General features: G+C 53.6%; 1 protein-coding gene across 1 annotated transcript in view; it reads right to left on the bottom strand.

Annotated features, from left to right (window-relative positions):
- Positions 1-24,784, bottom strand: part of LGR6 (leucine rich repeat containing G protein-coupled receptor 6) — a 116,834-nt gene that overhangs the window by 85,324 nt on the left and 6,726 nt on the right. Inside the window, exons 2-3 of the mRNA XM_021682464.1 lie at positions 2,939-3,010; positions 202-273 (exon numbers count right to left, since the gene is read on the bottom strand). Of these exons, the coding sequence (XP_021538139.1) occupies positions 202-273; positions 2,939-3,010 (144 nt within the window). The remainder of the gene's footprint in view (positions 1-201; positions 274-2,938; positions 3,011-24,784) is intronic.

Raw genomic sequence — 24,784 nt, forward strand, 5'->3', positions numbered from 1 at the left:
AATGAAATGTTTGTTTACAAATCAGAAGATTTGTTATAGAAACGGTGAAAGCAAAGAAATGGAAATCACAATTAAAATGAAAAGTAAAGATGAGGAAGTAAGCAAGCCAGTGACAAACCAAGACCCGGGTTACAAATCTTCAACCTGCCCACAGTTCTCAAGGTTGCATCTCTGTGGAAAACGGGGAAGACTTATACTTACAGAATTTTCAGGCTGTAGAGGCCAGAGAATGCTTGTCCCGGGATGTGTGAGAGATGGTTCCCTGAGAGACGCCTGCAAACCAGGGAAAAGTGTCAGTGATGTTGGCAGGGAACCCAAATGGGGGAAGTGGGGGACCACCCTTAGCATCTTGGGATTTGGGAGGGGGGAGGGGGTGATAACTAGCATTTATTGATAGGAACAATGTGTTCAATGCTTCATGCCCATTCTCACTTAACTCTAACAATAACCCTGTGAGGTGCCTAGAATTATCTCCAAATTTTAAAGGAGGAATCTGAGGCTCAGGGAGATCAAGTCACTTCCCCTAAGGCTGACAGAGATAGGCAGTGGCCGAGCATGGTGTTGTCACCCAGACCTGATTCACTTCTAGGCTCTGGTCCCCTCCACAGTGTCACGTCCTCCCCCCTGCTAACCTGGATGACTCACCTGCCACTCTCAACTGCGGGACTGCACTGCATCCTGTCACCAGGGGAGGGCCAGGTACAGACAGGATGGGACCCTCTCTCCCCATGCCCTCAACTACACAGCTAACCCATTAATCCAGGAGGGTTAGGAAATGGGGTTTTAGAATTAGTCCAACATCCGGGTCTAATGAAGCGTCTCCACATTTGTCATGGGGTGATCACCAATTCTAACAGGAGCAAATGTGACAGAATATCCTTAATGCCCAAACCAGACTGAGTGGAGTCAAACTGTAGATGATGCAGAAAGAACTTGGGATCTCCCAAGTCCCCAACGACATTATTACGTACTTCGGTTCCTAATGAGAGGCTGTGGATGTACAGGCTGGGCTGACATACCTCAGAAGCTGTTTTCTTTTTAAAAAATATATCTTTAATAAGAATCTTGTTATTTGGGGGGCGCCTGGGTGGCTCAGTCGTTAAGCGTCTGCCTTCGGCTCAGGTCATGATCCCAGGGTCCTGGGTTCGAGCCCCACATCGGGCTCCCCGCTCGGCGGGAAGCCTGCTTCTCCCTCTCCCACTCCCCCTGCTTGTGTTCCCTCTCTTGCTGTGTCTCTCTCTGTCAAATAAATAAATAAAATCTTTAAAAAAAAAAGAATCTTGTTATTTGGTATTTGTTGTTTAAAAAAAAATTGTGTGGAAAGGCATCATGCTATTTGAGGTCCCCAAGCTTGGATCCTATAGGTGGGCATTTGCCATGGAAAGGTCCTTTAGATGGAACCTTTAAAAGGGGCCCAGCCCCTTCTCGGGGGCCCGAAAATGGAAGGAAAATGAGCCTTCGGTTCTCAGGTTGTGCCATGGATGTCACCTGCCCCAGCGCCTCAGCCTTCACACCTGCTTTTCACTCCCACCCAAGATGTGGCACCTCCACCTCAGAAGGCCCCTTGCTGCCTCCAATTCTGTCACTTCCTTTGAGCCCTGGCTTAATACTCCTCCCCCAGAAAGGCTTCCCCATCCACAGGCTAGATGCACCTCCCCCCTCCCCCGCACCCTGACCACTTCTTTACACAGAGCTCCCCTGCTCACCTGCTGGGCACACAGCTCTGCTGCCTCACCTAGAAGCTCCCTGAACTTCTATCTTGTTTTCCCCCACAGCACCTTGAGCTTGTCTTTCACACAGAGGGGAAGCTCAAGAAAACCCAGCTATGGCTCTGGGGGTTGATCAAATCCTAACTCCAGCAGGGGCAGGCTGACTGCATCTTGAGGGAGCACTGTCTAAGATGGGAAATCGGTTAGGGCAGCAGCAGGGCCAGGGTTGGGGTGGAACTGTGAATGTTTTCAGAGCCAGGAGCCCATGCTTTGCACAGTTTAAGCAAACCTTAGTAGAGCCCTGAGGATCGACAGTGGTGCGAAACCAAGAAAAAGCAGGCTGGAGACGGAGGTTGGAGGTTAGGAACAGATCTGGGACGAATGCAAGGATTGGAAGCAGAGTGACCTGGCTTCCCCAAGCAGACAGGCCGGGCACTCTAACTGAAGAGATGATTTGTTCATGAGCACCCCTGGAGTCTGAGGCTAGCCCCAAGGACCGCAGATGGAGAGCAACAGTCGTGGGAAGGCATTAACCAGGGCGGACTTGGTGGAGGAAGTGGGCCTATGTGTTCGGCAGTGATAGAGGAATGGTTTGTGCCTGAGATGGTGGGCACCGGTTGAAGGGGAAGTCTCCTGCTCAAATGCAGGAGGGGAAACCAGGATAGTGAACATGACCGGCCTCAATGGAGCAAAGTCGGCCAGGTAGGTTTAGGCCAGGTTGGGGGAGGGCCTTAGAAGTAGATCCTTTGGGCACTGGGGAGCCAGAGAAGGCTCTTAAGCTGGTGAGATGCTCCCTGACGATGGGCAGAGTATATCTGAAAGGAGGCTGGTGGAGTGGGAATAGAGAACAAGGGGTGGAGGTAAGAGACACTGCAGAGAAAGAACCACTGGGATGTGGGGGTGGCTGGTAGCTGGACACAAGGGATGGGAGCAGGTCAAAGATGACCCCCAGGAAGAGAAGCAACCACTGACAGAAAGAGGGGAAGCTGAAAATTAGAGCTGGCCTCAGGGAGGACCAAGAGCCAGATTTCAGAGTGCCTCTACCATGTGGTCTTGCCCACCACCTGGGACTCACAGCTGGCCCAGGTATCTGTGAATACCCTGCTATCAAGAACAGCTTCCCACTCCCTTCCCTTTGAGCTCTAGCCCTCCTCCTGGGGAGCCCTGGCTCCTACAGCTATCAGTGGTCCCAAAGCTTCGCCCCCGAGTCCCATGAAGCATCTACTCACAGCTCCTCCAAGAAGCGCAGGTGGTGGAAGAGGCCAGGCTGCAGCTCTGTGAGGTTGTTCATGCTCAGGTCTCTGCATGGCGAGAAAATGGGAGGGGAGCTGTGAGCTGCCCATCAGCCCCAACCTCTGCTGTCCAGGTCCAGATACCCACAGAGCCCCAGCTATTCCTGCAGCATACCCAACACACATCTACTCCATGCCACCTAATTCCAAAGCCAGCCTGGCAGGAGCACGTGCAATGTCTAAGAGTGAGCACTGGGCTGGGAGTCAGGCCTTCCAGGTCCATATATGCGCATTCCCTCCATCGTTTCCAATTTTGCCTTCTGCCTTTCTCCTCCCTCCGCCAGACTCCCCGAGGAATGGCTGTGGTTAGGACTATGAAGGACACTGACCTCCCTGTAATGGGAGAAGCTAGAGAACCATTCATAGAGTTTCAGAGCAGAAGGGGAGGGGCCACTTAATACAAGCAATACCTCATGCATTCTTTTTACCAAAGGGGAATCTGAAGCCTAGAGATTACTGCCATTAAGCTCTATGGAGCAAGTTCATGCAATATTCACACATTGGTGTGCTCATCCCTGCAATGGCCATGGGGGATAATTCTTTTATTCTATCCCAGAACCAGTGGGATTTCACTGCTCTCTGAGTTCTCTGCCAGTCACTTTCCTGTTGGTTTTCCTCCCGTGGACTCCTGCTATCAGAGGACCTCCAAGCATGTCCCAAAAGATGTCTAGCTTCTTGATGCAGATCCTGATCCCTCCATGGATCATTCCAACCTTCCCATACCATGTGAGAGGCCCCGTGGGTGGTTTCAGGGTCACTGTCCTCTAAAGATACCTTGACACAAAATAACCACAATATTAGCAGCTGACACTTGTAAGGCCTACTGTGTCAGGCACTGGCTAACCTTTAACCAAATAATTACATGTAATTCTCACAACAGCCCCAAGGTAGATTCCATTGTTATCTCCATTTCACATTCACGAAACCAGAGGAAAAAACACTGAGCTTTGGAGTCAAAAGGCCCTGAGGTCAACTCTGTCTTCTACTTACTTATCAGACCTTGGGCTCTTAACCACTGTGACCCTCAGTTTCCTCATCCATAAAAATGGGATGAATAACACCAAATCTCTAGGGTCCTTATAAAGGAGCCAATGCTTACAGACTGCCTAGCAAATAGTACATACACAATTAATATCTGCTTTCTTCCCTCCACCTGTCCCTCAGAGACCTGTGGGCAAATGTCCTAGCCTAACAGGCCCAGGAGCTAGGTGGGAAGGAGTTGGTGCTTTCATTGGTTGGTCCTGCCCTGTGTTAGCATCTCCTTCTCAGTTTCTACCAGGGTGAGCAGTGATGTCTCAGAGTCCGTGTGTGTGTGTGTCTCACCCATTTGGGTTCCATCCTATTTCAAACTCTTAACAGCTGCTTCCTGCCTCTGCCAGCACCCTCCCTGAGGGGTATAGAGGTGGGTCCAAACCAGACCACCAGATCGCTGGGCACCACCCCCAGGCCTGCCTGCAGCTTTCTCGCTTCCTCAGGAATGCACTTTTGCTGTCAAACCTGAGTGTCTCCATTTTCCTCCAAGAAATGAAGTGTGCGTTATGTGGACGCTCAGAAAGGCAGGCTGGAGATGGTGGGGAAATGTGTGCTGGGGAGCCCAGTTCCAATCTATAAAAAGACTGTTTAGTCTCAAATGTTTTATCTTTGATAAAGCTTAGAGTCCGGACGCCATGTCCTCTAAAGAAGGAAGACATTCTGTTCAGGGTAGAGCCAAGGAACTGGCCTGCTGAACTCAGGGCCGCTTCTTGTCCACAGCTCCCTCTCTGCTCCATGTGGGGACAGGAGGGCCATCCCTGGGCCTGCTCCATCCAGAAGAGGGCTAGGCAGAAGGGGGTGTGCGGGGGGATGGTGTGCTGATGGCCATGGTTTAAGGAGCAGAACCAAGAGAGTTTGTTGATGGATTTTATGTCAGAGCTTGGTTCTCGGGATGTATCGAGGCTCCACTAGCCTGGGCTTCCAGCGGAGAGGTGAGGATGCAGGGGTGCACCAGACAGTGGCAGGGGAAGGAATGGCGAGGCCCACAGAACTTGCATCTGACTGGACTCCTCCCCTTCGAGTCCTGGGTCTGGCTCATTCTCAGCCAGGCAGGGAGGCACGAGGTGCCCCAAAAAACGATTACCTCTAAATATTTACCCTGTGCATTTCTGGACGTGTCTCCACAGGAGTGGGAGCGGGAGTTCAAGGAGCACGCGGGGCATGTGACTCAGACCTCATCACTCAGCTGTCCCTCCAGGGGCCGCACCTCAGAGGCTCTGATGTGGCTCCATGCCCCCACCCCACTCCCTCCACCCCCCCACCCTGACTAGCGGCCTCATTGTTCTCCCCTGAGGAGGAGGGGGCCTGGACCCCCCAGCCCGCCCCCACATCCTGCCCAGGACAACACACAGCCCAGCTGCAGGGCTCAATAAGGGGAGGGGTGCACAGGAGGGTGGATTTCCAATGGTGGGGGGTGGGGGGAGCCCTATTCAGACCTGGCCCTCTCACAAAAGGGGAGGGGTAGGGCTGGTGCCCAGGAAAGGGAGGGGACGAGGAATGCGTAGAGCTGAGAGACAGACGTGCAGGGCAGGTTTCAGAGCTGAGATCCTCCAAGCTGATGCCACAGGCCCTGGGAATGGCGGAGGGCCCTGGCAAGAGGCACTGGGCCCTGCCTGGGAGGGAGGTATGCCTGGACAGTCTCCAGGAGGGAAGCAGCATGCGGGCACTCTGAACACAGGGGTCATCCTGTGGAGTGCAGGAAAGACAGGACTTTCCTGGGGGGGTCAGCTGTCCTTGTGCAAGCCAGTGAGCACATTCAGGCCATGCTTGGACCCAGGGCAAATAAGAGGGCATCCGATCCTGGGGAGTCCTGGGGTTTGCTTGTGGCTGCATCTGCTTGGCTGTATGAACTTGTCAGTATCTACAAGGGGGGGCCTGTATTGGGGTAAATGAGCTCTTGGATGTGCTTGTCTTGTGGGGTGCTGGACACGCATGTGCCGTGTGAAGACACGTGTGTATCTATAATGTGCACATTGGACTAGTGTACTGTTAAAAGTCATAAATGTTCTCAGAGCATCAAATGCTATAAAGATGGAGATTTTTTGGGAGAAACAAACACCCTCACCCAAGTCTCACTCCTATGGCTGGAAACCTTTGGCTGTGTGACCTCTGGCAAGCCGGGTTCCTCCTCTCGGCTGCAGGGCTCCTCTCCGGCCTATCTCCGGGCCCCAGGAAGGGGCACAGGTCGCTCAGTGACACTGTTTGGGGGTCCAACTTGCGGCTGAACTAGATACCCCATGCCTGAACTCAAACGCTCCACTCCCATCGCCCCGTGACCACTAGGAACGCACACGTGCGCACGCACGCGTATTAGCACGCACGCACGTACGCACGCACGCACGCTCGACCGCTCTCCAGGACCGGCTTCGTGAGGGTGCGACGGGACCTGTGCAGTTGCGCACGCACCCACACTCAGAAGGGCCTGGCTTCATTCCATTCTCTGCCGTTGTCGTTTTGAAATCCTTGATACATTTTGAACAGGAGGCACCGCATTTTCGTTTTGCACTGAGCCCTGCAAATTGCTTCTCTCCAGCTGTGGGGGGATTGAGAGGATGCGTTGCAACCCTATTCTTAAGTTTTCTTGCAGGACCCAGAGGGGCTGTATGTTCTTTTAGTTGGACACAGCCATGGGGGCGGGGGGGGGGGGGGGGGGGGCAGGAGGGGAGGGAGGGGAGGGAGGGGAGGGAGAGAAGAGAGGGGCAGCCCTGGGCACAGGAAGTGGAAGTTTCTGGCCGCACATTAGGAAAATGTTCTCAGAGCTTTACCCTGTGAGGCAACCAGACCACCCAAGGAAGCTGGGTGAGGCAGTGTCACCATGGAGACAAGGAACAGGGTTTGATAAGAGGGAGGATGCTGGGGAACTGAGGGGAGAGACAGCAGCAAGACCCGAAACTGGAGGGGGGTGGGGCAATAAGGGACCTCCCCCCTCCTGCCCCGGAATCTGGCAGATACCCAAGGGTGCTGGTGAAGTTATTCTGTTTGCATTTTTCCTTTGGGAGAAGAAACAGAGAAAGGCAAAGACCCTGGGCTCTGCTGGGGCGGGCCTGGGAGGACTGTCCCCACCTGGCTGGAGAAGAAACCTAGGAAGCAGGACCCACTTTGCACGTGGGCTAAGGTTGCCCATCTCTGCAACCAGGTAAAGGGCAGTTAGAGTGACCAGGAGATGAGCCCCAGTCCCCAGGCATGACCACGCCCCAAGGTCACTGCAGGCAGAGCTGGTGTGGCGTCCTCTGGACGCTTACAATATTCTGTACATGCTCCCTCAGTGATGATGACTGAGCTCCTCCATGTACCTAGTGCTGCACGCACCTTCATTATTACCCCAGCACAAGACTAATTAGCTGCGTGATCCTGGTCATGCCACTTGACAGCTCTAAGCCTCCACTTTCCCATCTGTAAAATAGGGATAATGATAGTACTTACCTCACACTAGTTGTAGCGAGAATTATACGAGTTACTAAATGTAAAACAAACATAGTGCTCAATAAATCTACCTTATTAATATTATACTCATCTAATTGAATTATGATTATAGTGACCATACAACTATGAGCTTCAAGGCGAGGACTTAATCTTAGACCTCTCTGTATCCTCCAATCCTAGTGGGATATCTGGCAAATAGGGGTGTGTAATAAACGTCCAAATGAATGCATTATAGACGGAGATCAATGATACAGCCTTCCCTGGCTTCTCTTCCTGTGGTTGGCAACCCTTGCTCCTAGGAAGTTCTTCCTGTTGTCTAACTTGAGTTTCTCCCACTGCTGTATTAAGGGCATAACCTCTGTAAAGAACCTAGTGCTTAGTTCCAGTCTGGTGCACAATCCATGGGGCCTGTTGCTAACAACGTTCACTTGTCTCTCAATCCAGCAGCCTCTAGAAAAGGTAAAAGTGAGGTCCTCCTCTAAAGGATCCCTCAGGCACCTACAGTGGACCTTCAGGTTTCTCTTTGGCTTTTTCCTCTCAGGGCAGCGGTCTCTGGTTAGGGCTAATGTGCCACAACATCCTGAAGCAGCCCCCCTTCCCCACAAGGGCCAGGCCAGGCCTGGCGCAGTTCCCTCCATGATGGGAGACAGCTTGGGGGTTGACGGGGAGCAGGATGAGCTAGTGTAGAAATAGCCCAATGTGGGGGATGGGGGAGTCCCTCCCACTGAAGAGGGCCAGTAGACAGGCTGGCTGCCACAGGAACCATCTGGCACTCGGGGAACACTTGCTGAATTCCTTGGTCAACAAGAGAGGCAGGTGACCTGGTAAAGAGGAAAGAACGTGGAATCTGGAATCAGGGAAGCTGTTTCAATCGGGCCAATACCGAGGTCCCCTCCAGCCCTACAGATCATTCTTTCCTGACTGCAATGTGCCCAGCACAGGGCTAGGCATCCTGAGGAACGGAGACAAAGCACTGGGCAGGGTCTGGGCCCTCCAAGAGTTTACAGTGTTGCTGGGGAAGGATTGTTTACTCACAAAGTAGCAACAAAAAACCCACATATGTACTCTGCTTTGTGGTTTACAAGCAGCTCCTACAGCCACTATCCCAATTAAGTTCTGAGCTGTGTGTCCAGACTCAAGACTAAAACAGAGGCTCAGAAGGGGGAAAGGGTAAACCAGCATGGCTTCCTGGGGCAGAAATGAGGGTGGGGTGTATATGAGATGCAAGTAGCTTGCAGAACTGAGTTCAGAGTGGAAAGCACCCAGAGAGCACCCCATGTTCCCCATGTTACACTGTGGGGGAGGGGGTTCATCGGCACAGTGGACGGGACTGGCCATTCACCACAGGGCTGTTAGCATCCGTGGCCTTGCTCCTTAGTGCTGGTAGCATCTCCCAGTTGTTGTGACCTTCCAAAACACCCCCCAGGTATTTCCAAACACCCCCTGAATGAAAGGTGCTTTCCTCTTCCTGCACTCAATTAGTTTACAAGGGAGGAAACAGATCCAAAGCTGAACAAAGTGACCTAAGGTCGGTCACAAAGCAAGTTGATGGCAGAGAGAATTAGGTCCCTAAACCCCAGGGCAATGCTCTCTCCACCCCACCACATTGATCTTGGGTTTTCTAAAGCAGCCTCCCCTGCCCAGTTGATTCCCCTAGGTGGCACCTCCTTATCAGAGATGACATGGTACCAGCTGTCTTATTAGAGACTCTAAACACACTAGTTGACACAAAGTTCTCTTGGATTTTTGCAATTTTCCCAGATTTCCACAAAAGGGAGTGTACTCCAATCAGGATAAAATGTATCTGTCTTCACATGACAGCAGGATACATTCTCTTAGGCTTTGCACAAAGTCCTTCGTGAGAACAATGCTGTAGTTTTCAATACAAGGGCTATTGCTTCATTGTGTCATGTCCTGGCTCCTTTGTTTGTAACACGCATGTCTTCCCGCCTGCCTGGAGTGGCAGGAGGGTGTGCAATGGAAGGGTGTAGTGAACAGTACCAGAGAAGCTGGAGGGGTGAGTGGGGTGGGCCTAGCCCCCTAGACTTGGGGCTCATTTGTAAGGGGAGAGAAAGTCCCCTGTGGTTGCTCAGCAAAGGTGAGGTTTGCACAAGTCAGATTGAACCAGGGAGAGCCAGGACACCCAGAGCATCCTCAAGTGACCCAATTCATTCAGGTGGAGCAGGGAGGGATAAGGGCAAGGGAAGGAGACATTCCTACAAGTCAGGTGAGAGAAAAGTTCAAGGGTTTTTTTTTTTAAGCCCTGGGTTGAAAGACCACAGAAGTCAGGGAATGTCGCTCATGGGTATCATGATATTTCATCTGTGTGGTGTGGGTCTCAAGTTCTGATGGCAGAGAAAGGAGGCCAAGGAGGGAAGAGGCCCAGGAGAGGTCCCTCCCACTCAAAGACGCTAGATTTGGGCAATCGTGGTTTGGTGCCATCAGAACCAACCTCAGACCAAACTCTATGGCTCTGCCTTCTTGTTGTTGAACAAATAAGGGGGAAATCTGATGGCATTAGCATGCCAAAGGTGTGGGTGCCTGGGCAGAGCAAAGAAGGGGACAGGCACTGGGGATGGAGATGGGGTTCTGGGGTGGGCTGTGACCCTCAGTTCTGCAGGGGAATCCCTTTGTGAGGGAGTCAGGCTCATCCCAGGCTAAGGGACATCTCTGGCTCTGCGGGGTAAAGCGGCTAAGCTGGGGTGGCCCGCGGTGTCTCCGAATTCCCGTCAGAAGTGTTACAACAGGTCAGGTGCAAGGGCTGCTCCTGCCCCAGGCAATTAGTCATGACCCCCAGAGAACTTGCACGGGATGGTCAGGAGCTGGGCCGGTGGGAGCGGTCCCTCTGCCCGTGCCCAGAGCCAAGCGAAGGCTCTCAAGAGCAAAGCATGGCCCAGGGATTGCCTGATGTGTGTATATACGTGCTTCTCCCCCGTGGCCACCGATGGGTGGAGAAATTAAAGACCCAGGCCTCCTGGGCCCAGGCAGGGCTGCAGTGTGGTCTGAGAACAGCCCGCGAACAGGAGGGGACAGAGCCTCTGGAAGCTGTGGAGGACGGGATCTGGACTCCCTTTGCTCCTCTCTTCCTCCTGAGAGGCAGCAGAGACCTCCACTGTCTGATGCAGGAGCCAACACCCACATGTGACTATTTCAATTTAACCTCATTAAAATTAAATCAAATTAAGGGGCGCCTGGGTGGCTCAGTCAGTGAAGCGTCTGCCTTCGGCTCAGGTCATGATCCCGGGGCCCTGGGATGGAGCCCTGCATCAGGCTCCCTGCTCCGCAGGAAGCCTGCTTCTCCCTCCCTCTCTCTCTCCCTCTCCCTCTGCCTGCCGCTCCCCATGCTTGTGCTCTCTCTGTCAAATAAATAAATAAAATTAAATGAAATTAAAAATTGAGTTCCTCAACTTCACTAGCCACATTTCAAGGATCAATAGGCACACATGGCTGGTGGCTACCACGATAGACAGTGCGGATCTAGAGCATGTCCGTCATCACAGGGACGTTGGACAACACCAGTACACCCTCTGGAGTCAGACCTGTGTTTGCTTCCCAGTCCTGCCACTTGCTGGCTGTGTGACTTTAGGCAAGTTACTTCACCTTTCTCTGCCTTGGTTTTCCCACTGGTAAACTGCTCAGCCAGTGCCCAGCACAGGGTAAATAAGCAACCAATATGGCCTGCAAGCAGCTCTGCCTGCCTCTACCACTCACCAAGGCCCAGCTCAAGCACCTCCTCCTACAGGAAGCCTCCGGCCTTCATCCATACATTTACTCATCCAGCCATATGTCATTCAACCAACATTTACTGAGCACCTACTATACACCAGGCCCTGTGCTAGGTGGTGAAGCTGCAAAGTCCAATAATGTATGATCCCTGCCCTCAAAGAGCCCAGTCCAGTGGGGACAATGACAAGAGAGTGGACAATTACAAGCCTGAGTGACAAGTGCTGGGATCGAGAGGCTTGAGTGTCACAGGGCCACCTCAGGCTAATTCGTACAGCCTTTTGATTCTGGTCTCTGAGGGTTCAGTCACAGAGTAGGTCCACACAATCCTGTCCTAGACTACAATCTCTCATCCGCTGGTCTTAGATTGCTCATTCGTGTGTTTGGTCTCCCCACAAAGGTTGGGGGCTCTTCCATGGCTCCCAATTACCTGTGCTTGTCACACACACACACACACACACATACACACACACACACACACACCACCACCACCACCACCACCACCACCAGCTTCAAGGTCCATTTTCTATGCAGCAAGGGAGGGGTGAGCACCCCACAAGCCGACCCCCCCGAAGGACTGAAGTGGCCTGCAGCACAAGGGAAGAGAATTAAGCCAGCCAAGGAAGCAGCAGTGGTTGTGCGTCTGGGGACCTGCCCACTTAACCCCGTCAAACTCTGGTCTCCCCTGACCCGCCAGCATCTTTTCCAGCCCTTGTTCCCATCTCTAGCTCCATCTAAAAGAGCACCACTTCCGTGCACGGAGGTGTATGGGTGTGAATTGTCTGCCCTCTCAGACTTGAAGCACCTTGGAGAGGACAGTGCCATTGGCATCAAGTGAGACCTCCCCAAGGGGAGGAACTATGTGTCTCTCCTCAGAGTGGGAAATCCCTGAGGGGCTGAGGGGGGTGGGGAGCCAAGGCGGCCCAGGTGGGAAGGACTAGGGCCGCATGGGGCCCGGAGGTGGAGTCCACTTTGTGCGCAGACCACAGCCCTGAGCCCTGTTTGTTTAGCTGAGGCTCCAGGTCCTGCTGCCTTTAGCCTTTATTTCACTGGATAAAGGGACAGGGTGTGTCTGGGGGTGGAAAATAGAAGACAGGCCCCTCTATTCAGAATCACATACTTCCTACCCCCACATCCCAGATGGAAGCTTTCCTCTCACAGCAGGATCCCTTCTCTTTCCCGACCCAGCAACTCCACTTACCTCCATGGACGGACACACGAAGGAGTACCCAATTGCCACCCACTCCCACCCCAGCCAAGGGCAGCACCAAGACCCATAGCCAAAAGGTTTTCGAAATTGGACCTGATTCCAGCTTTGATTTGAATCTAGTGGGAAAGAGCAGAAACTGGAAGCTCAGGGCATATAATAAGAGCTACTTCGGCTGGGGCAGACACTGAGCTTTATAAAGACTTTACAGACCCATTTTACAGAGGAGACAGCAAAATCAAGGTCCCTCGATGCCAAAGTCCCAAATTGCGTCTAACCCCACCCCTCTGCCTCTCCAGTTCCCCTCCATTTGAATGTCTTTCACAGTTCATAGAGTTCTGGTACATCCTTGGTCTCATTTAATTTGATCCTTTTATCAAGCCAAGGAGTGAAGCATATTTATTCCCATTTTAAATGAAGAAACGGAGGCTGGGGAATATCGAGTTACTTCGCGTCTACTCACACAGTTAATAAGCGGCAGAGCCAAACCCTCGCCGGTTCGCTCTGTTGAACACTGCTGCACACGGGAGCCCAAGGAGCCGGGGCGCAAGGCGGCAGCTCGGTCCCCAAGGGGCCCCAGCGTTGTCGTGTGGCTGCCCCTGGGGCTGAAGGGCCCGGAAGCTGGGAGGCAGCTGCAGCTCCAGGAACAATGCAGGGGGATTAGGGCCAGCCCAGGAAAGCCCCACCCGTCTTGTCACTGTCAGGCTTTGAGTCCCACTCCCAGGGGCCTCAGAGAACCAGTGGAACTTTCCGGAACTCAGCTCCCCTCCTCCAAGCCCACCTGGGTGTGCCTCGCCCTGCTGGCCCAGTTAGCCATGGGGAGGTCCTGCCACACCCCCCGCTGGCGGGCTGCTGAGGTCCCAAATGCCTGGCCCCCCCCCCCCCCCTCCCCGGCAACTCCTGCCTCCTTCATGCTGAATCTCTCTGGTCCTGCTGCCTCCATCCCACTTTCCGACTGGTGCCCCAACAACCTACCCTCTTCCCTAACTCCCTACCTGTTGGGTTCGTCGGACTTGTACAAAGACTAGATGCAAGATCCAGGTCTAACATCCCTACCCAGCAAGAAGTCCTTCCTGAAGTCTAGCCTCACTCCCTCATGCTGCAGTTGGACTGAACAGAGTTCTGGGCCTTCCGTTAGGGTGTAGTAGTTTGTGGGCTCGGGTGTCAGACTGCCCAGAGTTTTTATCTTGGCCCCACCACTTACCAGTTGTTTGACATTGGGCAAGTTACCTTTCCTCTTTGGGCTTTAGTTTCTGCATCTCTCACAGGTTATGTAATGGTTCCTCTTACGGGAATTGTGAGGGTTACATGGGAGAATCCTTGTGTGTCGGGGGGAGTGGCAGTGCCTCCCAAGTGGCATGAATGCCAGTTAGCATCCCTCCCCTCCCCTGTATTCAACCCCTAGAGCCCTTCCTCCTGGAGAAGCAGCACAGTAGGGTCACAACGGAAATGGGGTGGGGAGATGGAGGGGAGGGGAGGAGAAGGGAGGGGAGGGCGTTCTGGGTCAGCCCTGCCCTTAGGAGGCACCCGCTGCTACTTCTCTCTGCTGCTTCCAAGTGAGTGCCATCTGCCCCAGCCCTGATCTTCGCATCCTTTGATCTTCTGATCTCTGGCCAGGGTCCCCCAGCCAAAGGCATTCCTGTCTCCCAGGCCTCCTCCAAGGAAGAGCAAAGGGCTGGGCTCCTGCCCCTTCTCCCAGGCTCCTCCCTCCTCCCTCTGAGATGTGTGTGTGTGTGTGTGTGTGTGTGTGTGTGTGTGTGTGTGTGTGTAACCAGGACTGCCACAGAAGCCCTGGGACCAGGTACCCGACAGGTTCCCTCTGAGGTAGTGGTGTCTGGGGGAGAGGGACATGGAGAAGGGCTGGCCACTGGACTGCCACTGGGCATGGTGCCCTGGGCTGGGACTGGACCCTGCTGGAAAGGTGCCTTCAGCCTCAGTTCCTTGTTCCGAGCGCCCTTGTGTGCAGAGCCTCGCTGAGTGCTGGAGGAGGAGAATGTGCGCCCGTGTGTACAGACAGGGAGGACCCCGAGGCCGGAGGAGAGATGCAGAACCACAGACCCAGCTGGAAAGAGCCTTGAACGTTAGTGCTGCAGGAATCTCAGGAGGAAGCTGGCCTGCGGTGGCCAAGAGGAACAGGTTTAGCCGTCAGAAAGCGACTGGAGAGCTTTGCAAAGGGGGGGACTGGGCTGGGGTGCTTAGGATGGCAGTGAGGGATGGTGTAGTAGGCTGAATGGTGGCCCCCCAAAAGACATGTCTATGCCCTAATCTCTGGCCCCTGTGAATGTGACCATACTTAGGAAAAGAGTCATTGTGGGTGTAAGTGAGAGAAGGATCTAGAAATGAGGAGAGCATCTTGGTTTATTTGCATGGGCCCTAAGTCCAATGACAAGTGCCCCTGTAAGGCACACACAGAGAAGAAGGTGATGTAGAGACAGAGGCAGAGATTGGAGTGACGTGGCCGCAAACCAAGGAAGCTGGCAGCCACCGCAAATTAAAAGAGGCGTGCGGTGGATTCTTCCCTAGAGCCTCTGTAGTGAGTGGGGCCCTGTCGCCACCTCGATTCTGAGCTTCTGGCCTCCAGCACATGAGAGAATCAATTCCTGTTGTTTTAAGTCATCCAGTTCATGGTACTTTGTAATAGGAGCCACTGGAAAGTGTACAGTAGGTAGTCAGATGGGTCTCAATATACTGCTGGTCCTTGGGTCCCTGCTGTGGGCTCCCCCCGCCCCCGCCCTCTCCTTACCTTCTGCCCTGGCCTCCCTCCTGAAGCCTCAGACCAAGCTGATGAGCCGTCCCACATTCACCTAGGAAATTCATTCTCACCCTAGAGACTCCCCCTGGATCTATGACCCAGCAATTCCACTCGTGGACGTATAACCAACATAAACACATCCAGATGCTCACCAAATGACTGTACAAAACTGCCCGTGTTAGCACTCTCCACAATGCCCCTAAACTGGGACGTGTCCAATGCGCATCAACAGTAGAATAGATAGGGGCGCCTGGGTGGCTCAGTCGTTAGGCGTCTGCCTTTGGCTCGGGTCATGATCCCGGGGTCCTGGGATCGAGCCCCGCATCGGGCTCCCTGCTCGGCGGGGAGTCTGCTTCTCTCTCTGACCCTCCCCCTCTCATGCTCTCTCTCTCTCTCTCTCTCATTCTCGCTCTCAAATAAATAAATAAAATCTTTTAAAAAAATAAAATTTAAATTTAAATTTAAATTTAAAAAAAAACAGTAGAATGGATAGACTGTGTCGTGTTCTCCCAAAGTGAGTATTGCACAGCGATGAGCGAGAGTGAGCTCTTGCGGCAAACAACAGTGTAGTATGGAAAAATACTTCAAACACAGCGAGGGAAAGAAGCCAGACATAAAATAGTGCTCTGTTTACGTAAAGTGCAAAACATAGGCAGAACGTACATATGTTGTTAGAAATCATGACAGTGGTTACCCTTGGGGGGGCAGGTAGTGCCTAGAAGAAGGCATGGTGGGTGGAGGATTTCTAGAAACCTGTGGACATTCTGTTTCTTGATCTGGGTGCTGATGATGCCAGTGTACTCAGCTTGTAAAAATTTAGCAGGCGAGGGGCACCTGGGTGGCTCAGTTGGTTAGGCGTCGGCCTTCAGCTCGGGTCATGATCCCAGGGTCTTGGGATCGAGACCCACATCGGGCTCCTTGCTCAGTGGGGAGTCTGCTTCTCCCTCTCCCCCTGCCTGCCGCTCCCCCTGCTTGTGCTCTCTCTCTGTGTGTGAATTAATAAATAAAATCTTTAAAAAAGGGCGCCTGGGTGGCTCAGTTGGTTGAGCGACTGCCTTCAGCTCAGGTCATGATCCCAGGGTCCTGGGATCGAGTCCCGCATCGGGCTCCCTGCTCTGCGGGGAGCCTGCTTCTCCCTCTCCCACTCCCCCTGCTTGTGTTCCCTCTCTCGCTATGTCTCTCTCTGTCAAATAAATAAATAAAATCTTTAAAAAAAAAAAACTTTAAAAAAAAAATTTAGCAGGCGATAGGTAGTCTTTTCTGTGATGTATATTATTCTCAAATAAAAAGTTAGTTAAAAAAAAGAGAGACTCATTCTGATAATCTTCCATGAACCTCAAGCTGGCTAAGGGTTCTAGCTCTAACCCTGGCTAAGGGTTCCCTCTAGATTCCCATAGCATCTTGTCAATACTTCTTAACTTTTTACCTCATGGAATTAAAATCAGAAGTTCAATCCATGACTCAGTATCATCTCACTCATCTGCGTACTCCCAGGACATTGCACCAGGCTCTGGCACATACCAGGTGCTCAAGAAACACTTACTGGGGGCGCCTGGGTGGCTCAGATGGTTAAGCATCTGCCTTCAGCTCAGGTCATGGTCCCAGGGTCCTGGGATCCAGCCCCACCTGCTCCGCGTGAAGCCTGCTTCTCCCTCTCCCACTCCCCCTGCTTGTGTTCCCTCTCTAGCTGTGTATCTCTCTGTCAAATAAGTAAATAAAATCTTTAAAAAAAAAAAAAAGAAACACTTACTGACATCTGTTGGCATGGCCAAGGGCTTTGGTGTTCTCAGACTTCCCTCCCAGAGTTCCATGGCCATCGGCCCCAGCACCCTGGACCACCACAGGATTCCACGGTGGGACCCACTCCTCCCCACTGCTGCCCCCCACCTCCTGAGTACCCCCACAACCGGCTTGTGCCTATCCTCATCTAAGCACTTATAAGGTGGTAACCTTCTGACCCACCAGCCTGAGATCTCTCTTAGCACAGACCACAGGGCTCACTCATCTTGGACCTTCAGAGCACACATTGGAGATTGAAGAACCAGGAGCCTCAAGTCCCTGGACCCCTCTCTCCATCCAAGCCTAGAAGCAAGCACATACCTTTGTTCGTCTTAGCTTGTTTGAAACTGGATGGAAATTTTCAAAAGAAGTGTTCTTTAAAAGAAAAAGTAGTAAAGAGAATGAATAGGAAAGACAAAAGCTTCTAAGTAGAAGGGTTTATAGAACAGATGTCTCACTCTAATGAAACCCAAGCCTGGCCATGAGCTGGCTAACTGGCAGCTTAAGAGGCTCCCCAGCACGGCTCCATGCTCACCGCAGCCGTCTGGGTTGGATGCCACACCTCCGGCCCCTGGTGGAGCCAGGTTAGGGCCACCACCAAGTCTGGAGACGGCGGCCCTCCCTCCCAGCATCGCAGCCCTCTCTCTCAGGTGAGCACATGTGCTGGTTTCTGCTCTGTGCCTCCTGCCTCTGGCCATTCATTAGTGTATTCATCCGTTCGTTCTTTTCTTCACTCATTCCACCAGTGCTTTTGAGCACCCCCATGCAAGGGGCTTGTGCCAGCACCAAGGATACCAGGGAGCATTGGTGGCTGGGGCCCTGCTTTCCTGGGCTTCCCAGCCTAGTTTGGGAAACAAACAAGTGAGCAGAAGTTCAAACCCAGGGGGAGCCCTGGGGCCGAGGAGGCACACAGAGGGGAGCCCTCTCCCAGGGTTGAGGGATTAGGGAAGGCTTCCCTGAAGAAGAGACATCTCCGTCAGTCCCTTGTATCTGAAATCAAGCTGATGCTTCCCCGGCTTCCCCTGAAGACTGGCCCCCAGAGCTGCCGGCTTCTTGTCTGAACCCATTTCTTAACCACATCCTTGCAGTAAATCACAGTGAAGTCCGCGGGGCTCTTTCTTATTGCCCTAGATATAAACCAATAGGGCATCACCTACGTATAAATGAGGTTAAAGCAATTCTGGGTGGGACGGTATGGGGGGAATGGCTGGCCAGAGACTCAGTGGACGGTCTGACTTATTGCGAGGATAAGCTTTGGGGCAGTGCCTGGCACACCCTGAAATGCAGATTCTGACTCAGTAGGTCTGGGGTGGAGCCTGAGCTTCTCCAACAGTTCCCAGTGCTGACACTGCTGGTCTACAGCCCATACTTGGGGTAAAAAGGCTTTGGGAGATCCAAGGAACTAGATAGAACAAATCTTCTTCAAGCAACCACTCATAAATAGTTTTGCAATCACTTTTTTGTTAAGTATTGACCAGACTGACTCACAGAGATGTCCAGTTGTGGCCTGGCATGGGCAAGGCCAAGCAGAGGCTGAAATCTGGCCCTCACTCCACTCACGAACTCTGCCCCATCCCCGCACGGTGGAGACACAGGGGCACTGAGCGGGCTGGCGGCAGCCCCCGGGGGGTTCTGGGGCAGGGAGCCGCAGTGCGGTGCAGTCCCCATGGAGGGGCAGACAGAGACCCTCAGCAGCCCCTCCAGGATCCCTGGGGACCGTGCAACATCTCCACCTCCTGCTTCTGAGGTTGCCTCTGTAGGTTAGGCTCCCTTCCTCTTGGAGAAAGTGAAGTGAAACCCAGTCCACCCCAGAGTGCGTTTGAGGCTAACAAAGCAGGGGTAGCTGCTGGCTCTCTCCCCTCTGACCAGAACAGGAAGGAAGCTCAGGGATATTACAGCAGGAAGGAGGAGGGACACCAGGAAGAACTTCCCAGGGATCACATTCTTGAGGAGCCACACTAAAGCAAGTGGTGGTGAAGGACTTGGTCTGCCCGTGCCAGGGTTCTAGCTTGGGTTAGGGGTGGGGGGCTGCAGCAAAACTTCAGGAGGGCCCCCAGGGCAAGCTTCTGTGTCTCCAAACCTTTCCCGTTTGCTATACCCTTTACCCCTGACCCCCTACGGGCTCCAGGGCTGTCCATCAGTGCTGGGCACACCAGGGTTCTAGGGGTTAGCCCAGGTATTTCCTGACCCCAAGCCCCACCCCCAGCGGGTCCCCCGGGCCCCGCAGCGTGGTGCCTTTGCACCCCCATGCCAATCTGGAGGGTGAGGCTAATACTTTCTGGCAGGTAGAGGCAGGGCAGGCAGAGGGGGAGGCGGCACCCTGGGCTTCTGCATTCAGATCAGGGGAGCCAGCAACGAAGCGAGGGTTGGCGTGGCGTCGGCTGGCGGGGGGGTGGGCATTCCTCTTTCCGCTGGCTGCACATAGTTAATGGGGGGCCTTGTTCTGGCTGGGCACGCAGCCCTGGAGGTGCTGGTGATGGCCGTGCCTTGTCCCAGCCCCCGGGATCTCAAGTCTCACTGAGTGAAACTGCAAATCTCCGGGGACCCTGGCACCTCCCTCATCCCACAGTCTTAACATGGCCTCGCTCATGCTCCTTCCTCCCCTTCTCTTCCCTCTGCCTCTTCATTTAAACACAATCATTTGTCTCTGCAATATCCTGGGATCAGGAACTGCCAGCCCGACAGGAAATAGGCCCAAAGAGATCAGAGGACTTGTCCAAAGGCACTCAGCAAGTTGGTGGCAAAGACAGAATTCTAGCCCAGGGTCTCCTGATTCCAGTTCCACTGACCAGAGAGTGGACTTACAGCTCAGGTGTGCCGGTGTCCGGGGAGTCTCAGACAAAATTGGAGGAGGGAACCTATTGATATCCCCCCATTCTTCCAGAATGGGCAGCCCTTCACTGCACAGTAGCCGGAGGGTGGGAGAGCTGGGAGGGCCGGGGCCAGCAGGGCTCTTCGGGTGGGTGGGAAGATCTCCTGAGGGGGCTTACATAGGGCACTAAATCTTTGTCTCCTCTCCCTGGACCAGCCACTGTGGCTGTTATATGGAGAACTGTTGATGTAAAACAGGGTGCCAAGCACAGCTGTGCCTGCGAGGGAGTACACACTCAATTAACGTTTATCAGTTGAATAAATGAATAGTAATAGTTAAAGCCCTTTGAGGTTACTATGCGTCAGACACTGTTCTAAGCATTTTCCATATATTAACTCATTCGGCCCTCCCAACAGCCCTACGAGGTGGCCATCATTATCGTCCCTATCATTTCCAGGTGAGGAAATTAAGGCACCAAAGAGTAAATCCTTCCCCAAAGATTGATGAAAGGCAGAGCCAGGATTGGAGCCCTGGAGGGGCAGCTCCAGAGCTCATGCACTTAACCACTCTGCTATACTCTGAAAAACTAGGAAGGGGTGCAACTCACACAGAAGCCCTCCCATCAAGCAAAGGCCTTGCCCCCCAAGATTCAGGTGTGCCCCGTGCCTCACCTTGGCACAGCGCACCCCGTAACCCTTGTCCCCTGCAGATGCCATGCTCAGGCCAAGGAGTGCCCCCAGCCCGGTGATACCCAGTGTCCCTTCCACCCCTGAGGCCACCTCAGGTACATCCGGACAGAAGCTGCCTCTTCTACCCTATGGCATCCCTAAGGAGACCCCTCCTCCTGTCCATTCCTGCCCTCGTCCCCCCGTCTATCAGGATTGTAAGAACAGAAGACATGTATCTGCCATGTTAGAATCAGAGGACAGAGCATGGAGAAGGGGTCTCATCTGAATCTATGACAACTTGGAATGGGAGATGGGAGGCTGGTCAAGAGATTTCCTCATTCTACAAACCAGAAATACAAGGATCAGAGAGGTGAAGAGCAGGACAATTTATGGGACCCAGTGCAAAACAAAACCGTGGGGCCACTTGTTAAAAAATGATGAAGAATTGTAAGATGGCAAGAGCAGACAGCATTCACCCGAGCACGGGGCCCGTGTGGTGGAAGAGAGGGCACGTCTGTGATGTAGGCGCCTGTCTAAGGGGTTAGCCCAAGTCACCCAGCTCACAAGTGCAGAAGCTGGTAACTGTGCTGGGAGAGCTGGGGTCCAGTCCGGTCTGAGATGCGAGCTGGCTCCCGGCTCCGGACTCTCCTGGGTCTGCCCCCAGGTAAATGAGGGCGGGAGCCCAGGCCCTGTCCCAATTCTTGTTCTCTCTTGCTTTTGTCCTAGACAATAGTCCCCTTCCTTTCTTCTCTCCTCCCAGCCTCCTAATCGGCTCTGTCCACCACAAAGGCAGGGGATTAGTTTACGGCCCCTTCCTGACTCAACCTTCACAATCTCTGAACACTCGATCCACCTCCCGTTCCTCAGACACCCCCACCCTTGGGCTGCCCCAGATCTGGAGCTGAGGCGGAGGGAGAAAGACCGAATGCATAGTCCTGTAGTGTTTGTGACCCTGTTCAGAGTGCCCCCTGCAGGTAGAGGCTGGTACGTGTGTGCGTGTGTGTGTGTGTGTGTGTGTGTGTGTGTGTGTACACACACGCACATGCCCATGTGTTTGAAGGGGGGCGTGTGATGTAGTCCTAAGAGGAAGGGAACCAGGAGCCCAGATCCTGCCTTCAGGAAGCTCCCAGTCTGAAGCCTGAGTTCTGGCCCTTCCCCTGAGAGCTCCAACTTCTAATGCCCGGAATCTGAATCTGATAAGGCAGAGCCTTTGTCAGGTAGACAGACAGATGGACACACACACGCCCTCAACAGACATGGGTACACAGTCCTACTTGATATTTTCACAGCGGCGTGGGGCGGGGGGAAATAACATCCTCTATGTGCTAAGCACTCTTCCAAGCAGGACCTTGCTTAATACAACCACTTCATCGGGGAGAGATGATTATTCTGTTTTGCAAATAAGTGTCTACCTAGGGCTTCTAACGCCCACTCCTGTGGTTTTTCCCTTGCACAACTGTCTCTCCAGGGGTTTCTCCATCGATGGCATTAGTTAACATGAGCTTTCCTTCCTCCGTGCGCCTGCCCCCTGCTCCTTATCTGGACCTGCCTGGTGCACGTCTCACTCCCCACAAAGTGTTACAGTTATTTGTGTGCTTGTCTTGTCTCCCTCTCCGAGCCCCCAGGGCAGAGGAAAGAGCCTGGGCTTTGGAGCCCCCAAGCTGACCTCCAACCTTGGCTCTCCCCTTCACCGGGTGTCCCCCTCCCTGTCTGAGAGGGGGAGGAAGGACAGGACGGCCCACAAGGGTGGATGCACGAGAAAGCCTTCAGCACGGTGCTCCCAAATGAATGTGTGCTCCCCACACGGCTAGAGAGTTTGAGTGGCGTTATCACTGACCATTAACAAAGGGGAAGGGGAGAGCGCAGCATGAGCTGGGAGGAGAGGTATTATCAGGATGTGAACAGTGCGCTCTGGCAACCGTGCTTGAACCCGGGCTTACATACACTCTACACAGAGCTAGCCCCACTGAACGGCACAGTCCTATATGCAAAGGAACATGAAGCAAATTGGGAGAGACCCAGGGACTGGGGAAAAGAATCCTTAGGCGGGGTCAACCTGAGCGAAGGCTTCCTTCCTACAGGAGGTGTTAAAAACCCCTTAGTGGCTGCTGCCTTGGCCTGTTTCCCAGGAGTCAATGGTAACTCAGATCGGGAGACCATTCAAACTTGCAAATCACACAGGGAGGTGGAATAAATCTCAACAGTCTTGATCCTCCGTAGGCCACCTGAGCGACCACCCCCTCCCTGCCCTGCAGTGACCCGAGCCATGAACTGGGCTGGGGTGGTAGATGGGGACGGTGATGGCACTCCTTTGCACCACCACTCCTCCCCCTTCCCCCTTCAGTAGCCCATCTGCCTTGGCTTTGGGCCTAGGGACCATGTCCAAATCCCTGACACCAGTGCAATGGAAGGCACTCAGCACCCTCCTCCCATCCGCCTCTCTGGACACTCTCAGGGACACCCCCACCTCCTCCAGCACCTCCAAGGGCAAAGGGGAGGGGACAGTGGCAGGGAGAGAGGATGAGGAGAACTGTGTTCTAGATCTAACCCTCTGCGTCTCGCTCCCAGCCAAGCCCTAGATTGGCGGAGTTGTAAGATGCAGGGCTATTTTTTGCCTGCCTCCATTTCTCCATCCAAGTGCTTCTCCTTCCAAGGGAGATCAGAGTGGGTAATAACAATAGCCCCCATGTGTCGGGCATCTGCTGTGTGCCAAGCACTCCGCCAAATTGCAAACATCTTTCAAAGAGCTTGATATTCTTACGCCCATTTTGAAGCCAAGGCATTTGAGGCTCAGAGAGGTGAAGAATCAGGGAGGGCCACCCAGCAAGTTAGTGCTGGAGTTGAGCTTTGAACCTGCGCGGCCAGGCTGCAAACGGGAGCTTCTTCCTCCGCAGCAATGCTTCCAGGTGTGGCAGAGAGAGAGAGAGAGAGAGAGGGTCTCGGCCCCTGGGGGACCGGATGATGCCTGGGGTTGGCTAGATGCCTTTGGCTGGGAGCAGCCTAGTTGATTTATCCCAGCTGCTAAACACCTTGAATCCATTTTTGTTTTTTAAATGTGTGGCCTGAGGCGAAAAAGGCCAAGAGCCCAGCTCTGGAATATCCTGCCTCGAGGAGTGAGACGAGTGAGACGGAAAGTCTGTGGTGATGAAGTAACAGAGCCCCAGTGTGTTCTGTGTTCGAGGCTCCTGCTTTCCCTTTTCCTGGAGGGCCTTGCCTGTCCGCTCCCTGCCTGAATTCCCTGGTCCTTCAGGACTCAGGATGGGGTCTCCCCTGACCAGCACCGTCCTCCCTGTCCTCAGAGAGCTCCTAACCTCACTGCTGGTCCTCCGGGGACACTCCCCATGACCATCTGGTACAGTGAGCCAACTCTTCCTGTCTCCTCTGACATCCCCATCCCCATCCTGACTGCCTCACAGAGGACCCAGCACCTTCCCTTCATGCAGCCCCCACAGAGGAGCTCCCAGAGACCCTGCTGGCCGATGGGATGGGAATGAAACCACCAACACTTCTTGAGAAAGACAAGAAAACTGGAACTAGGCTTTAAGGGACTGCTCCACCTGGGAGTTTAACATGCCCAGAGTCTTGCCCATTCCCTCAGAGCTCCAAAACCCCCAGCTCTGACCCCCTGAGCGGCAGTGGTTAGGGCGAAATCCCACCACTGGCTGTCGGCCTCAGGCCAGACTCTTAACATCTAGAAGTCTCAGTTCCTCATCCTTAAGATGGGGATAATGTTAGCCCCTCTCGCCTGGGGTTTCTGCGAGATGAAGCCAGGGGGAATGCTTACACAAATGCAGCAAATGCCAACTAGTACCACCATAGGTTAAGGCAGTGAGGCCCTCACAGTGGCACTTTCCTAGATATGTCTGTCTGGGCCCCAAGGATGACCTTCTTGACAATCTGGTTTCTTCCTGGAAGAAAAGTTACAGTCCAGGGAATGGAAATGTCAACCAGGAAGGCAACCAACCCCACCGTGTGCGAGAGCAGACAGGAGAGGCAAGAAACTGGGCACGAGGAGCGTCCCTGGCCCCAGCCTTAGATTCTGTATCTCACACGATTCATCAGAGGGGGCCCCGATGCCCCAGGGCTGGGGAAATTCAAGATACAGGCCTTCCTTATTAGCTCTGGAGGAGGAAGAGGACAGTGGCACAGAGGACACCTCGGCCGCTCTGGAGGTACCCTGTCTTGAAGCAGCAGGGCCCAGCCCCCACCTGCCTGCTGCCAGCCCGCCCATGGCCTGCTCTGGCATGGCTCCGGGGGGCGCAGTGCCAACCCCTAAGCCCTACCCGCCCCCCCCCACCATGTCCTTTCGCTGCTTCCAAAATAACTCTGCTCCCTGCCCAGGTTTGGCCTCTTGGGTGTTTTTCTCCTTCTGAGACCTGTTCTCCCA

Source organism: Neomonachus schauinslandi, chromosome 6 (assembly GCF_002201575.2).
Source record: "Neomonachus schauinslandi chromosome 6, ASM220157v2, whole genome shotgun sequence".
Taxonomy (NCBI): domain Eukaryota; kingdom Metazoa; phylum Chordata; class Mammalia; order Carnivora; family Phocidae; genus Neomonachus; species Neomonachus schauinslandi.